Here is a 16794-nt window from a genome sequence, read left to right on the forward strand (position 1 = left end):
TGAAGTTAAAGACACTATAGTTAACCTAAGAAACTGTAATTTAAACTAAATTAAAATTAAATAGAGTCATAAGTGCCTGCTGGAGAATAGAGAATTCTTTAGAGATCTGTGGTATCGATTGCTCTTGGCCAATGAAATCAAATTAACTATCAACAAAATTGTATCTAAAAAGCTTAGTTCTTCTCAATGCCCAAGACAGACATATGAAATCAATGAATTTGCAAGATTTATTAACTTTAAAGATGCAATTTATTTCATGTTTCCAAATGCATAGTTGCAGATTTCTACTACAGAAGTTAACTGTAGGACCAGATACTAGGTTTACATTATAATAAAATTGAAGTTTTATAAGAATCATTGCCTTGAACCGACTTCTATTTTACCTGAATTTCATCCAGATACTGGACAAGTTCATAGTTTTTTTTAGACAATTGTGATCGGTAGTCACTGTCTTCTCCTCTTCTTGATAAAAGTGTTTCTTTTTGCGAATCTATTTGTTTCTGATAGTCAATAATATCCTGACGAAGTTGCTCATTCTGAAGGAGAGCAAATACAATATTCACTATCAAGAAACTATCCAGAGAAACAAAATTTCATCATCTAACTAGTTGAGCTCAAAACATATCCTTAAATTCCCAAGGTCTCTCCACCCCTAAAGTCTCACCTTTTTCTTTAGGCGTTTGTTCTCCAGAAAAGAACAGGAAAAAGATAATTAGAAATGAGAAAGGCAATCCATAATTAAAATTAAGAATTAGAAATTAAAATAAAAAAGAGAAATTTTAGAAGGAGATATTATTTGGATAATCAATGAAAGCAAGAATATTAATTATCAACCAAAACAAAGACTACTTTGGTTATGTTAAAAAGATAAGAACTTCTAGAAGGATAAACAATGTACAAACATTATTTGGCTCAGAAGAACCAAATAATAAAGAATTTATAAGATTTCATGAGAAACAAAACATTTAAAAGAATACTGGGTAAAATAAGAGAAGACAGAAATCCAGTTTTTCAGCCAATTAGCAAAATAACAAAGAATGGCTAATGAAACAAAGCAAAATTTACCCACATAAAGTAATAGAGGAATGTAGTACTTAATGGCCTCAACTTTCAATTTATTTTCTATTTCCCTGAGACAAATTCATATCACAAAATTAGGCAGCTTAAAAGCACCAGTTACTTAGAAGATTCCAGTTCTGGTTAGAGTATAAATTTATGAAAATTTTTTAATAGGTAACTTTGTTGAACTACCACAACTACTAAAATTTTTTACCAACCTCTCTTCTTAATTTGCTGTTTTCATTTTCCGCTTCCTCATTTCGAAGAGCCAACTAAAACAGAAAAAAAAAAAAATAAGGTTCAGCAGTAATTCAATATAAAATTAGGTTTTCAGCTGATCAATTTAAATTCTAAATTCTCTCCAGTGAAGCAGAGAATGATTAACTACTAAGGATTTAGTTGATCATGTTGATCAAACATGAATAACAAACCAAAATTTGTGAAATCTAAGGATTATGAAAACAAAACAGGTTGAGTAAAAAATTTAAAAAATAACAAAACCTAAAAAACTAAAACCAAAACTCTAACCAAAGGATACAGAAACAAAACAACACACACATTATTCCCTCACACCCAAAACCTAATGAGTAATTTTCTGTCAAAGACCTTTAACATTTTGCAGTTCTTCTATATCAGAGCTAGAATACTCTTGGCTCTAGTGAGCATTTAAATTACTTAGAAATATAAGGCAGCACAACATAATGGTTAAAAGGAAGCAATCTGAAATCAAACTGGCCCAAGTTTATATTCTTTGTCTACCAGTTTCTGGTGGAATATGAAAAAGTGATTTACCATCTCTTAAATCCAACTTTCCCATCTCATATGTTGATGTAAAAATTAAGTATGATGTATATGAAGTCCTTAGCACAACGTTCAGTGCATGAAGTAACAAAAATTTATGGAGTGCTTTCTTCTCCTCACATAAATGATTTGATTTCTTTGTGACTCTTTTGTTTCTCAAAACAGGCAAATACTATACCTATCATCACATTTTTTTTTCATCCATTGTCCAAACCCCATCCTTCACATGGCCTTTCATTTTTTTCCCTTATTCAAGGAGAAAGTAAAATTCTCAGTGGCTTGCAATTAAAATATAGTTAAATGTCTATAATAAATAAGCAAATGCAGTATGTGATCCTTGACGGAACCTTGGATATTGGGCGGAGGGACTATGAAAGGCAGTATAAGGCCAACAGAAAAAAAAAATGCAATTACAGACTAGATATAAGGGTACTGAATAAATATTAAATTTCCTGCATATGGTAGTTATATAGCAGTTATGTTAGGGAATACTCCTCTTTTTCAGAGAGACATGCTTAAATATTTTAGTGTGCAGTATCATGGTATCTGCAGTTAACTCTCAAATGGCTCAGCAAAGAGAAGAGAAATATGTGTGTACAAAGATACTGATGGAGAGAGAAAGTAAATGTGACAAAGTTTTGACAACTGGTGCATCTATATGAAGAGCATATGAATATTTATTCCTTATCTTACAATATTTATGAAGGTTTGATAGTTTTCAAAATAAGAAGTTTAAAGAAAGTTTATTAATAAAATGCAAAATACTATACAAATCTCAAGAGAGATTTCACCTATTACTACTATCATCATCAACATGGTCACCTGAGAATTAAGAAATAGTCCCATTGGGTTTTGAATTGGAAAATTTTAACAAGACAAGAAATGTCAAGAACTTAACACTGAAGCATTTAGCACTATTGATGCTCTTTTCCCTTAGTTTTTCAAACATCACATTCTTGATTCTTGTATTTTCTTGTGCTGTTCCTTGAAGTACTTCTTCCTATTTCTTTAGACATTTCTCAGAGATCTCCCTTACAGTCATTTCTATGGCTTCTTAGCCATGTTCTTAATTCACAAATCTTCATCATCCACCCAGCGTCTTTCATGAATTCCAAATCCAATTATCCTTTTTCAATATGCCCACTGTGACCTCAAACTCAACATGTACAAAAGTGAAAACTGAAGTAATAATCACACACCTTCTAACTCCTCTGGCGTCTCTACTTAACGAATGACACTATCTCCTTATCCAGCGGCCCAATGCAGAAAACTCTCCATTCCTCCCTCTCCTCTGACAACCAGTCAATCACACATCCAATTACACCTACATCTCTAAAGTGTTTATATCTCTTAATCCCTTGAGTCATGCCTTTAATTAGTCCATCATCAGCTCCTGCCTGAGTTAGCACAGATGTCCCCTTACTCTTCTCAGTCCTCTTCAATCCATTCCCTGTAAAGCTGAATAAACTTCCTAAGTATAGATCTGATCATGATATTCTTTATTCAAAATTTTCATTGGCTCCTTTTAGGAAAAAGACCCAATACCTCAGCAACCAACCTCTGCTTACCTCTCCAGAGGATCACAAATGTTTAAATAAGAAGGGCAGGATAGTACAGTGGTTTAGAGCATAAACTCACTGAAAAAATTTGGATTCAAATCCTGGTTTTATCACTTACTGTCTCTGTAACCATGGACAATTACTTATCCCTCCTGTGTCTCAGTTTCCTCATCTGTAGCATGGGGAAATGTTATCTATCTCATATGATAAGTATGAAATGAAGAATAATGAATTAGTTCATATAAAATATCTGGCACATAGTAAGTATTCTACACTAGCTATTTTTACCTATATTTCAGCCAAAATGAGTAACTGCAGTTCCCTGAACTCACCATGCCATCTCATCCCTCCAGATCTTAGCAAACGCTTTGTTTTCAGGCCAGAATGCCCTGTCTTTAACCACCATGAATGTATACCCCATCCCTTTGCCAGACTAACTCCTATTACAGGTCTCAGTTTATAAATTACCTCAAGACTGATTTAGGTATCCCTCCGCAGAATATCCTCTGTATTACATTTATTATGGACAATGAATATAAAAAAAGCAGGGTATCATTGACTTCTGTATTCCTAGAACCTAACAGTTTCTGGCAAGCTATAAATTCTCAGTAAAGTGAATGACTGGTTAAGGGCAAAGAAGAAATTGCCAACAACTCATATTCCATCTCAAGGAATCTAGCAACTGGAATAGTACAGGAACCATATATCCAAGTTTTCTGCATTTGTACCTATGAAGAAAGATAGCAGTCTAAGAATAGACAAGGTAGTTCTGATTAGCTAAGGTTACATGGTATGAATGAGAAAAAGTTGATTAATGTATGGGCTACACAGAAGAACAGTTCAGAAAATCAACAGTTCAGAAAATCCCTAACAAGCAATTCTATTACTGCATATCACAGTGATTATTAAGAAATCCATAAGTCTGCTTTATTGGGTTTTATTGGGTCAACTAAACAGACAATCCTCTAAGAACTTATTTCTAACTTTTAGGTGCCATCAATCCATACTTTTTCACCACAAAAATTGTATGGATAAATCACTTTTACAAGAGTCTTCTAAATTATATTAAAAAAAAAAGATATATCAAGAAAAGACATGTTTTTCCTTACAAATCAATTTATTACAAATTCTTTAAAACAGCAACAACACCTTATAACCATTGACATCTACTTAAAATTCACCACCTCCTATTTCTAAAAGAACAATGGACAAAATAAAATTCTTAGGATATAATAAGACATTGACCTAGAGGACACAAAGGTAGAAAAATCTTCTGGGAATCAGGGATGGGACAGTTACAACACTTAGGCAGCAGATTTGTATAAGTTTACTGACAGGTGAGGCAAAATAAGAAACATTGTTTTCTGACAGGAATTAACAAAACCATCTGCGAAAATTTTTTTTTCCTCAAACTAAACTTAAGTGACTACTGCATGAATTATTTTATACATATAATTTTATTATATACATAAAAAGTACTAACTATATTTGTATAAAAGATGAAATGTCATACTTTAAAATATACATTGATTTATAAAATGCTGGCATTAACACAACTTCTTAAGATACTATACTTTTTTACATGTATTTATTGCACAAAGCAACATACTTCTGAAAACAAGAAATTTGATTTAAAGATGTGATGACAACATGAATAGTGATATAAAGCCTTAGCGTTAAGTATATATCAATTCTCATATAAAACATATAAATTGATAGTTAGCACTATAAAAAGTATAATCAGGTGTTTTTAGGTAACTCCATCAGTTAAAATTCATTGAGGAAAGTGTGCCTTACTTGTTCATTAACCTTCTTCTCTTTCTCTAATTCCTTTTCCATGTCCTCCAATTCTCTATCTTTTTGTTCCAACTGTTTTTCAAGTTGGCGAATTTCATCACGTAAAAACCGAGTGTCACGTCCACCTGCAGACTGCTGGGCCATCTTAAAGTAATAAACCAAAAGTATAAATCAATCCCATTATAATCAGAGAATCAACAACAAGTTGACTTTATATTTGTATTACAATCAGCACCAGTTATTTAAAATCATGTTAGCCTAAGAACCTATTTTTAAAATTGTTTACTTAAGCTTTAGTCTGCAGACTGACATGCCCTTAAGCTTTTTCTGAGCCACCCACATCTAGGAATTGAATGTCGATCGCTCAGCACAAGCCACAGACACCAGACTAAACTGCACAGGCAGAGAACACAGGCAATGAACTACTAAGCCTTGTCTTCAGCGTCAGAACTCTGAAACCGGGCTACAAACTAGCAGGGATTCCACCCAGTCATTGACTGTTGGTGCCTTTTTTTTTAACATTTTTACTTATTTATTTGAGAGAGAGCATGAGTGAGAGAGAGAGGAGAGAGAACCTAAAACAGACTCTGCACTCAGCACAGAGCCCAACACAAGGCTTGATCCCACAGCCACAAGATTATGACCTGAGCCAAAACCAAAAGTTGGACATTCAACTGACTGAGCCACCCAGGCAACCTGACCTCTGGTCTCTTTACCTGCTTCTTTCCTCATACTCTATTTAAATCAGTGATGTCCAACAGGACTTTCTAGGATAATGGAAATGTTCCTGCACGTCTGAATACTGTAGCCACTATCTACAAGTAGTTTTGAGCACTTGAAATGTGGCTACTGCAAATAGAGAACTGAATTTTTAATTTTTTTGTAAGGAATTTAAGTGTAAATAAACCACAAGTGATTATTGCTACTGTACTGGATGGCTCAGGCTAAGATTACTTTGATAATCTTGTGCCAGACTGGGGGACCTGGCAGGTTCAATAGGTAGAGCATTCAACTCTTGATCTCAGGGTCATGAGTTTGAGTCTCATGTTGAGGGTAGACTTTAATTAAAAAAAAAAAAAAAATCTTCTGGCAGATTAAATCCATTTCACTTCATATTCCTGTTATTTGGGGTCATGGTCCAAAATAAGTCCTTTATTATCTACCTATCTCCTATTCATGTCTTTACCATACAGCTGTTACTTCTACATATTAAGTAGATTTTTCTTTTTTTTTTTTTTTTTTTTTTTTTTTTTTTTTTTTTTTTTTTTAAAGATTTTATTTATTTATTTGACAGAGAGAAATTACAAGTACACTGAGAGTCAGACAGAGAGAGAGAGAGAAGGAAGCAGGCTCCCTGCCGAGCAGAGAGCCCGATGCGGGACTCGATCCCAGGACCCTGAGATCATGACCCGAGCCGAAGGCAGCGGCCTAACCCACTGAGCCACCCAGGCGCCCTAAGTAGATTTTTCTTACTCTTTTCCTCCTTCAGAAAACTTTCCTTTGTGCTCTTAAAAATCTTTCGAGATAAATTAATATTTTACACTCCTAGCTCTTTTACTGCATCATGGTCTCCATCTCCCCTCCTTAGCTGCAAATTGGTTTCCTTAGTATACTAAATCCTTTAGAACTCTTTTAATTGGGAGATGCTCATTCTTTCACATCCCAAGAACTCATGGGCAAGAGAAGGTGCTGATTTACTTCAACCTGCAACTTCTAGGCTATCATTCCTCTACCACCTTGTGAAAACTCCAGCTGCTATGAATTCCACATGACATCCAGCTATCCAATTCCTACCTACTCATGGTAGCAGCAAACTACTAACTTCCTCTCAACTGAGAATTCTTGGCACATGGCCCATAGTGTTCCACCAAAAGCCCCCTAAGCAGTTTCCACATCCATAGAACTTTCATTCTAGTCTCTTTTTACATGCTTCTTGAATTCACTATAACCTCCCACTCTCAATGCCCACATCAGAACATTGTCCCAGCAGAAACATTTTCTCATTATTCCTTAGTATACCTGCCCTCTGACCTCATAGGACCCTCTGATTCCTTGACTCGCCCCTCTCCTATCATTCAAGTCTTGATTTAACCATTCAGCTGAGATTTCATAATAATCACTTATCACTTCAACCACTTTCTTACCAATATCTCCCACTGCCCTGTCCTTCTCTTCTACAGTAGCTGCCTGGATAAACACTAACAGAATCAATCCAACTTCATAATTCATTTAGTAAGTATATATTGAGAATGGTTGGTATTTTTCTAGAAGATAGATATACAGTACAGAATAAAAAATAACTTATCCTAGTTCATAGAGTTAGTAAGTGAAAGAATCAGGATTTATTCAAATTGTCTGAGTCTAGATCCCTTAATCTCCAGCTCATTCCCCACTATATTTCAAGCTTAAGCTTTGTTCAACTTCCTTCAACTTTGACTACACATCTTCCACTCTTATTTTTGGCAAATGGGCCTTCCCTCTAAACTTTCAACTTCCAGGTTCTACATAAAAGCTTCTGCACACATCCGTATTTCCTTTTACAAAGGAAGAAGGTCTTTTCTCCTCTTAAAGGCTAATTCATTTGTATCACTTTCCTTCCCACATTCTCCGGAATGTCAATGTATTCAGTTCCTTAACAATGTATTCATATTTTGGGTCGTAGCTTTCTCAAAAGCTACTTCTTCTACAATATCTTTCCATCACTATTCCTCAAATTCCCATGTGCCTCCACTCCAGCTCTCTCTCTTTGACAGAGAGACAAAGAGAGAACACCAGCAGGGGGAGCAGCATGAGGAGGGGAAGGAAGAAGTAGGCTCCCGGCTGAGCAGTAAGCCTGATGTGGGGCTCGGTCCCTGAGCCAAAGGCAGCAGTTTAACCTACTGAGCCACCTAGGTACCCCTCCTGAATGTTTTTATTTTGTTCACAATTGGATGCTCAATCCTAAGAATTTATATAACGTGTAAAATATATGTTGAACAAACAACTAATTAGGAACACAATATCATTCTTGTGATTTTTCCAAGCAATAATAAAAAGATTTGAAAACAGTAATTCAACATAATAAAATTAACAAGTGCACCCTAGTAATACAAAAGGACATACCTCCAGTTCATTTTCCAGTTTCATTACTTTAGTTTTTAATTGGTTTTCTATTAAAAAAAAAGTTTCAGTTAGATTTACCTCAAAACAAACTTTTAAATAAACTTCAAAGTACTAAAATTGTTATTTTTAAAGATTCAATCATGATTATAATAAGGTAACGTAAGAAAAAATAACTTTTACACCTTATCCATCAAACAAGGGTTCTAGAAATGTCTTTCAAAATAAAGTGAGTATATAAATATTATGGAGCATACTAAACAGACTCCCCTATTTAACATCATGATAAACTTTTCTAGGGCCTTTACCAAATTTTGCTTGTTCTTCTCCAGCTTTTTCAACTTCCTCCAAAGCTAGCTCTACTTCTTGAGCTTTCATCTAAACATAAAAAGAAACATTATTTCAATATGCCTTTACATAAGCATTGAAAATGAGGATTTTTTTTTTCATTTGCTTTCCCAGTATTCAGTGCATTCAATCCCTGGGATATGGAGACTTTCTTAAGTATTTATTGAATGAATAGATGATATTCTTACTTAAGGATATAATTATATAAAAGGAATCTTTGATTCCTTTTTCCTTCTGTTTTATATCCAGTAGTGTAACTTTTCCCTTTGTATTGTTTTCTACTATTTCTACTATTTTTTTCTATTACATTCGCCTTTATTTTAGTCCATAATTTTATATCTAACCTTCTTCATAATGTTATGTCTAAATAGCTTCAATTTCTTTCAGTTTGTTTATTAACATATCTATTTTAGCCTTGTTGAGCCATAGTTTAGCCTAGTTTAGCCATACTTTTGTATTTACCAATTGCGGCTCAAAAACCTCTAATGGATCCTCATTGCTGATAGCATAAAATACCCCTGTAATACCCTTGACAGCCCACTGCAAGCTATACCCAATATTTGTTTCCTCCATAATCTATTAACAATTTTCTGCACCTGTCTCCTCAACTGTAATGAATAAGCATATTTTCTCCTCCAAGTTTTATTTAAGGCGATTTCCAGCTTTAGAAGCTTTCTAAAATTTACCACTGGTTTTCATTTACCTAAAATTACTCATCAGTCTTTGGCCCTTCTCTCACCTAAACCTTTTCCCCTACCAATAAATCCCTATACAACTTGTTCACATTTTTCATTCTGACTTCAGGATTATGTTAACATAATTACAAAAGACCTCACTATGTTATTTTAAAAAATACCCATTCTGTTTCTCTTAAACATTCTTTTGCACACTAAAATTTTCAATCCACACTGGAAGAGATCTCATTTTTGAGTGATTTTGATATTACAAAGTATTTTCCTAAAGATTAACCTATTTAAGAACAGTTCCTTAAACGTCCTCTAATAGTCAAAACCATTATTAAAACCTACTGTATACAAACCTTCATTAGTGATTGAGTAATTCTGAAAAGGTGTATCACATTTTCTTGACTTTCAGTTTTTAGCTCACTTATTTCCACCTAAGTAAAAAGAAAAGCAACTATGTTTTATAATCCTTGGGCAAAATATAAAAACTCTTCCATTTGTAACATTCATTGACTTCAGGAACAACTTAGATTAATAATACTTGTGTGTATATATATGTGTGCGTATCAATTAAGCACCTTGGATAAGGAAATCAATAAATTATCTGCCAATTCTTCTTGACGAGGCAGGTCATCTGGGTCAACTTTTATTATTTCTTTCCAGTTTATATTAGGTGGCATCTTGAAATCTTTCACTGTGCTTTACTTTCTGTAACAAAACAGGTGGGTATTAGCATTTTCAAGGTAAGCAGCGTTACTATTTTTATAGATTACATCATTATAACTCTCTCTGTTGTTAGCAAAGAGTTAAGGCTCTTTGTGTAACAGGTAAGTGGGCAAAATAGCCTTGATCAAAATTACAGCAGCTGGCACAAAACAACAAATACTGAACCAGCTGAATAAACGATGACGGATTCTCTCATACAACTCATCTAGGTCAGAACTAAGATTCTGAGCCCCCTTCTCCACGCCCCCTTACCACCGAGGCGCGCGAACATCTAAAGGTGCCAAACGCGGGGGTACTTGGAAGGCTGAAAATGAACCCTGATTCGGTGAAGCAGGAACTGGGAGTAAAAAGAAAAGGTTTGGGGGGGGGGGGGACGACTGAAATGAGAGCAGGCAGGCCGGGGAAACCGGGGCTGAAGACAGGAGAAGGCAGACGGATGCGGACCAAAGACTGAGGGTTGCGGAAAATAGGCTGTTACATTCGGGCCCTGAGGCTTAAAGAACCGGCTTGGGAAGAAACTGGCTGCTCCTGCTCACCAAGATCCACCCACCAAACCGAGCCTGGCAACCAGCAAAGGCTCCTGATGTGCCGCACGGACCAAGGTCAGTCCCGCTGCCACGCCTGACCGCTCCCCACCGCGGTTCCGCCGGGACTCTGGATCCCGCCAACAGCTCCCGTGCAGGCAAGAGCGGCGCGGGTGCTAGGCGACACCATTCCCCACCCAGCCAAGGACGGCACAAGGCCCCGGATGCGAGGGAAGCCTACATTTCACGACTTTGGGTGATGCTTTGCGTTTAGATTCTCCTGCAGCGTCCCTCGGACTCTCTGTTAAAGACGGGGAGAAAGCGAGGGATAAGGACTCCAAATCCCAGAGTGCAGTTCTGTCTGGAGTCTTTTGCATGCTGGGAACTGAAGTCTATGAGAAGTGGAGGTAGGCCGTTCCCGGCGTGCAATGCGGGAGGCTGCGACGGTACCCGGGTGGTGGGGGGACGACCCAGAGGCGGGAGGCGCAGTGGCTGAGGCGCGTCTGCGCCGGTGACCTGAATGAGGTAGACCATGACTGTGCCTTTGGTGGCGTTACCAGCTGGGCCGCTTTTCCTGGGATTTCTCTAAGCCATCTGCTGGTGGAACCGCTCCCAGGTGAGGTCGGGCTGTGGGTCAGCGACGGGGGAGGAGTTGAGGGGAGCGGTCCCGGCTTAATGAAGCTCGTGCTGTTGGCGCGGGAGGACTCGGTCCAGGTCTGAAGAGGGGAGAAGACCCCCTTTTCTTGGGCGTTTGCACACGTTCCACGGGTGCTGCCCTCTGTAAGAAGAAAAAGAAAGTTTTAGTTCTTCGCTAAAAGAACTAAATCGACTCCGTACAGCGGAGTGGGGCCGCACGGCCAAGATCGTGGTCTCGGGGTGAGTGAAGAATTGAGAAGAAGACATATTCTCTTCTGCCCGCCTTACCTGTAGCGCCGTAGCCTTCGCGGATTGGAGGACTTGAAGATCGAAGGGACTGGTCTACAGTGGAGGTTCTAGAAAGGAGTGGTTAGAATTTGCCCAACCTAATGCTGGGGTGGAGAGACAAGGGGCCTCAGTACTCATCCGCCTAGATGCTGTCCCTTCCTTGGTTACCGAGGATGCCCTCCTATGAAAGCGTTTCTCAGGTGTTTTCAATTCTTTCAGTCAAGTTTTGTTCATCCCGCTGTGCTTAGACATTCATGAATTTGATACACTACTAGACAACTTTGTTAAGACGCTGTCGACTTGAAATCTAAATGACATTTTCAACTGCGAAACCAGTGCCGCCTCTTTTTTTTTTTTTTTAAAGACTTTTTCTTACCTATAATTGATAGAAGTTTTCCTTCTGAAAATATGGTTTCTTTCCAAACCACGTATTTGGGTAAAACAAAAAATAAAAGGTATTGATTTAGTGAGCTACGTTTTAAAGACATTCATCAGATGTGTAGGGATGATAATTTTGTTGTATCCTTTACTGAGATTATATGCCACATACCGTTCCTTATTTTTTTAACCATGCTGACATTACATCCCCAGAACTTATTTGTCTTGTAAATCTTAAGTTGGTACCTTTTGACCAGTCTCTTCTTTGTTTCGGTGAATTTGGGGGGTGTTCTGGGTTTTTTTGTTTTTTAGATTGCCTGGGAGATACATATAGTACTTGTGTTTTTCTGTCTGGTACTTAGCATAATGCTCTCAAGATCCATCCAGGTTGTCCCAGATGGCAAGATTTCGTTCTTTTCATGGTTGAATCATCCATTGTATGTACCACATTTTCTTTACTCATTTGTCAATGGCCACTTAAATTATTTCCATGTCTCGGCTACTGTAAATAGTTATGCAGTGGATGCGGGGGTGCAGATATCTCATGCACATAGTGATTTCGTTTTCTTCGGATATATACCCAGAGATAGAATTGCTGGATAATATGATAGTTCTGTTTTTAATTTTGAGTTATTTCTGTAACTGCTTTCCATAGTGACTACTTTAGTTTCCATTCCCACCAGCAGTGCACAAGAGTTCTCTTTTCTCCCCCGCCTCGCTAACCCTTGTTATCTCTTGTCTTTTCCATGACAGTTAACTGACAGGTGTGTGGTGATCCCTCCTGGTTCTGATTCACATTTCCCTGATTACTGATGTTGAGCACCTTCTCATGTAACTGTTGGCCATTTGTATGTCTTTGGAAGAAGTTCCTCTCTCTGTTTTTAAATCAAATTATTTCCTTTTTTGCTGTTGAGTTGTATGAGTTCCTTAAATATTTTGGATATTATCCCCTTATCAGATATATGATTTGTAGGTATTTTCTCCCTCCTATAGGTTGTCTTTTCATTTTGATGATCGTTTCCTTTGTTGGGCAGTTTCCTTTGTTGGGTTTCCTTTTTTAGTTTACATACTACCACTTTATGTTTATGTTTGCTTTTTGCCTTTGCTTTTGGTTCCAAATCCAGAAAGTCATTCTCAGCGAGCATGTGGCCTCTCCAGTTTTTCTAGCACCATTTATTAGACTCTCCTTTCTTCATTGTATATTCTTGGTATTTGGTCTGTTTTGTTCCATTAACCTGTGCGTTTTATGCAAATGCCATTCTCTTATGATTACTATAACTTTGTCACTCTATCATTTAATCTTCATAACAGTCCAGTGAAGTGAGTGCCTATATCATCCTTATTTTCCAACCAAGTTGTAAAACTGAGGCTTGGAGAGGTTAAGTACTGTGCTAAAACTTAAATGGTGTGATTGAAAATGGATTTTTCAGGCTGGAGGACATTCTGTTTAATGCCATACTGCCTCTTCAGGCATGGTAAGAACCAACATCTGTGAAGTGCTTGTTCTTCAGCCTTGCTGTCTATAGTAAATATCATATTCTAATGATGAAATTTTGTTTATTTAGGAATTTGAATTACGTATTTTTCATGTTCAGTTTTTAATTCATAATTTAGCAAGGGAAGGAAGACATGAGATCTAATTTCTCTATCACATGAGTCATATGCTAAAAACTTCATGTTTATTTTTGTCATAAGAATCTGTTTTTACTGCAGCACCTTGTTTTTCTTGGTTTTCCTTTGTTATAACTATCCTATATATTCATTTACTAGTTTTGTCTTGTCTGTATTGGTCTTTACTGCCCTTACTTCCCCTCACCCTGTTGTTCATATTTATATTCCCAGAACTCAATGTACCTGGTATAATGATGAATTTTATTTTCATTTTTCAGAAGTGGAAATAGATTCAGAGAAGCTAAGTTATTTCCTAATAATTAATGAATCTCATTTGTAACCCAGATCTCAATTACAGTCCTAACTTAAATTTCAGTCTTTTTTACTTATTCTAACAGTATTTTTGACCTTTTACACTGTGCTAGTGTTGGTTCATAACCTCCTTGGGAGCTTCCCAGATAAAATCGGAAACTGGCTACTGAATGTGGAGGGCAGAGAGACCAAAGAAATGGGAAGGCCACTCCAGCTTGGTAGGTGGCAGTTTCACTAAGCAAAGGCGTCTTGCCTAAGAGGCTTGTCTTTGACAGCCAGAAGAATAATGGATCCCTGTACCCACCACACAAATCTTAAAAGTTTATGTAGAAAGAGGCCTTAACTGGGTTTAGTCAAGTGTATCATGCAGTGTTCTCAACACCATATCATTATCTCAAGGCTATGTGGTTGCAGCAGCCTTGGGGAGCAGGAAAAGCAAACAGAACCACATTCCAAGGGGAGGGGATAAGGAGACTCAGATCACCTGGGTCCAGTTTATAGATCAACTGGCAGTCTTTTCAGTGACCTGCCCCAACAGCTATATGGGGGGGATACAACAGGACACAAGTTTGAGGTGGTCTAGATCCTAGTGCATTGTGGTAAGTTTGTACCTAACTGTGAATCAAGAAATTTAATCCAAGTTCTAGTTCAAACAGTCACTATGTAATTTTGAGGAAAGTTGCCAAAACTCGCTATTACATTTCATCAGACTTTCTGCATCAGTCAGTTTTCACCAAGAGAAGAGATTTATGTGATAATTTTATAAGTGGACTTATTAAAGGAACACTTGTCTGGACCTGCCTTCTTTTCTTCTTCCTGGTTTTATGAGCACTTTTATATGACCAAAATCATCTCACAAGAAAGGCTTCCCTTTTATAATTACTACTTTTTCCCTATATCAGGACACTTATTTTATTTAAATGTTACTTCCATTCCCTTTTTAGCTGCCTTATAGAGAAAATGAATGGTAACTTATTTTTCCAGCATCTGTAATAAAACATGGCCATGAGAAATTTAGTATCCACTGTGTGTAATAAATGTTTTGTTTTGTTTGTTCTCCTGGAGAGGATTCAGTGTGCAACAAGCAGATACTTGTCTTTTGACAGGAGACTGGAAAGATTAGGAGGAACAAGCGTGAATGCAGCCTTCACAAACTTTATGTGCTTTAAAAAAGTCATGAAATATAGATTATTCTTACTGAAGAAGATAACATCATGAAATTATTTTATGGAGAAAACTTTACTTTCCAGGGTAGATAGTCCCAGATTCATACAAAAGTTTCCTACAGGTTTATTTTTTTCCACAATTATACTGTTGGATTTTTAGGAAAAGGGGTTCATGGTACAGTTTTGCTGAAGGAAGTATATTGTTTTGTATCTCTATGTTGTAGCCCTTAAGTGGTCTTCCATTGCATTTAGTTTGTTTGTGTGTATGTAGTGACATGCCATTGTTGTAAGTAAACACAAATCAGTCGCATTCACTCAGACTATGAGCCTGCGTTGAATATGTTTATGTGGCTAGAAGAAGTACTGGAATTTGCCTTAGTCTACTCATATTGCTTTGACAGAATACTCTGTACTAGGTGGTTTGTAAAAACAGGAATTTATTTCTCACAGTTCTAGAGACTACAGAGTACCAAGATCAAGGCATGAGCATTTTCAGTGTCTGATGAGGGCCCACTTCCTGGCTCATGGGTAGTGTCTTTACTGTTTCCTCACACGGCAGTGTTCATAGCGCTCTAACAGAATACCCTATATTAGGTGTTTTATAAAAGGAGGAATTTATTTCTCATAGTTTTGGAGACTAGAAAGTACTAAGATCAAGGCATGAGCATTTTCAGTGTCTCATGAGGGCCCACTTCCTGGTTAATGGATAGTGTTTTTACTATTTCCTCACATGGCAGAAGGGACAAAAGATCTCTCTCACGCCTCTTTGGTAAGGGCACTAATCTCATTTGTGAAGACCCATCCTCATGACCTAATCACCTTTCAAAAGCCCCACCTTCAAATACCACATTGAACATTAGGATTTAACATGAATTTTAGGAGTACACAAACATATACTCTGTACCATTCCCACAGCTAACATTTAATACTGATGTGGTACATTGTTATAGTAGTGGCCCCCAGTGAATCATGCCTCCCTCTATATATTCCTTTGCGTAAACCTTTCTCTTTCCCTTAACTTCTACCCTTACAAGTAGTTCTTTTGGGCAGAACCTAAAATGACTCCATAGCTGAGCTCATGACATCCATGAGAACTACTAGCTGTCATTCCCTTTCTCCCGTAATATGCTCCCTTGGAGATTCTTCAAAAATTCTACGATCTTAGCCCTTATACTAACCTCTCCTTCAGTGACTATGGTTTAACCTTGCTTCATGGGGGAGGGGGGAGATACACACACACACACACGGATATATTTATATGCCTTAAGTAACGATGTGAGAAAAGTTTGTGCACTGGGATTTGCGCCCCTTCTCTCCTGAGCTCACCATTTAAGGAAGTTTAGGTTAGCCTACTAGAGGATATGACCATACATAGCAGAAACTAGCTTTCCAACCTAAGACCTCTACAATTTAGCAATTTTTATTTAGATTCTAATTAGTTAACATACAGTGCAATGTTGGTTTCAGGAGTAGAATTCAGTGATTCATCATTTACATACAATACCCAGTGTTCATCGTATCAAGAGCCTTCTTTAATACCCACAACCCATCTAGTCTATGCAATAACCACCTCCCTCCATCACCTCTCAGATCTAAGAGTCTTATGGTTTTTCCCTCTCTCTCTTTTTCCCCCTTCTCATATGTTCATTTGTTTTGTTTCTTAAGTTCTGTGTAGGGGTGAGATCATGCAGTATTTGTCTGTCTTTGACTGACTTATTTTATTTTACTTCATATAATACACTTTACCTCCATGCACATGGTTGCAAATGGCAAGATTTCATTCTTTTTGAAGGGTTTTTATCCCCCT

The 16794-nt window shown here is 37.1% G+C and overlaps 2 protein-coding genes across 7 annotated transcripts in view; one reads left to right on the plus strand and one right to left on the minus strand.

Annotated features, from left to right (window-relative positions):
• Window positions 1–10816, minus strand: part of CEP290 (centrosomal protein 290) — a 103898-nt gene extending 93082 nt beyond the window's left edge. The window contains exons 1-8 of one of the 5 annotated variants that reach the window (XM_059186473.1): window positions 10671–10815; window positions 9925–10054; window positions 9703–9780; window positions 8624–8693; window positions 8319–8365; window positions 5217–5360; window positions 1278–1331; window positions 384–536 (exon numbers count right to left, since the gene is read on the minus strand). In XM_059186473.1, coding sequence (XP_059042456.1) covers window positions 384–536; window positions 1278–1331; window positions 5217–5360; window positions 8319–8365; window positions 8624–8693; window positions 9703–9780; window positions 9925–10026 — 648 coding nt within the window. In that variant the 5' untranslated portion in view covers window positions 10027–10054; window positions 10671–10815. Of the gene's footprint in view, window positions 1–383; window positions 537–1277; window positions 1332–5216; window positions 5361–8318; window positions 8366–8623; window positions 8694–9702; window positions 9781–9924; window positions 10055–10608 lie in introns of all 5 variants that reach the window. The other 4 variants (XM_059186476.1, XM_059186474.1, XM_059186477.1 and 1 more) reach the window with 4 other exon arrangements.
• A 201-nt stretch (window positions 10817–11017) lies between these two features.
• The window catches only part of TMTC3 (transmembrane O-mannosyltransferase targeting cadherins 3), a 61308-nt gene continuing 55531 nt past the window's right edge, over window positions 11018–16794 (plus strand). For both annotated transcript variants that reach the window (XR_009356873.1, XM_059186479.1), the window contains exon 1: window positions 11018–11212. The gene's annotated coding sequence lies outside the window, so the exon portion shown is untranslated. The remainder of the gene's footprint in view (window positions 11213–16794) is intronic.

This window comes from Mustela lutreola, chromosome 8 (genome assembly GCF_030435805.1).
Source record: "Mustela lutreola isolate mMusLut2 chromosome 8, mMusLut2.pri, whole genome shotgun sequence".
NCBI lineage: Eukaryota > Metazoa > Chordata > Mammalia > Carnivora > Mustelidae > Mustela > Mustela lutreola.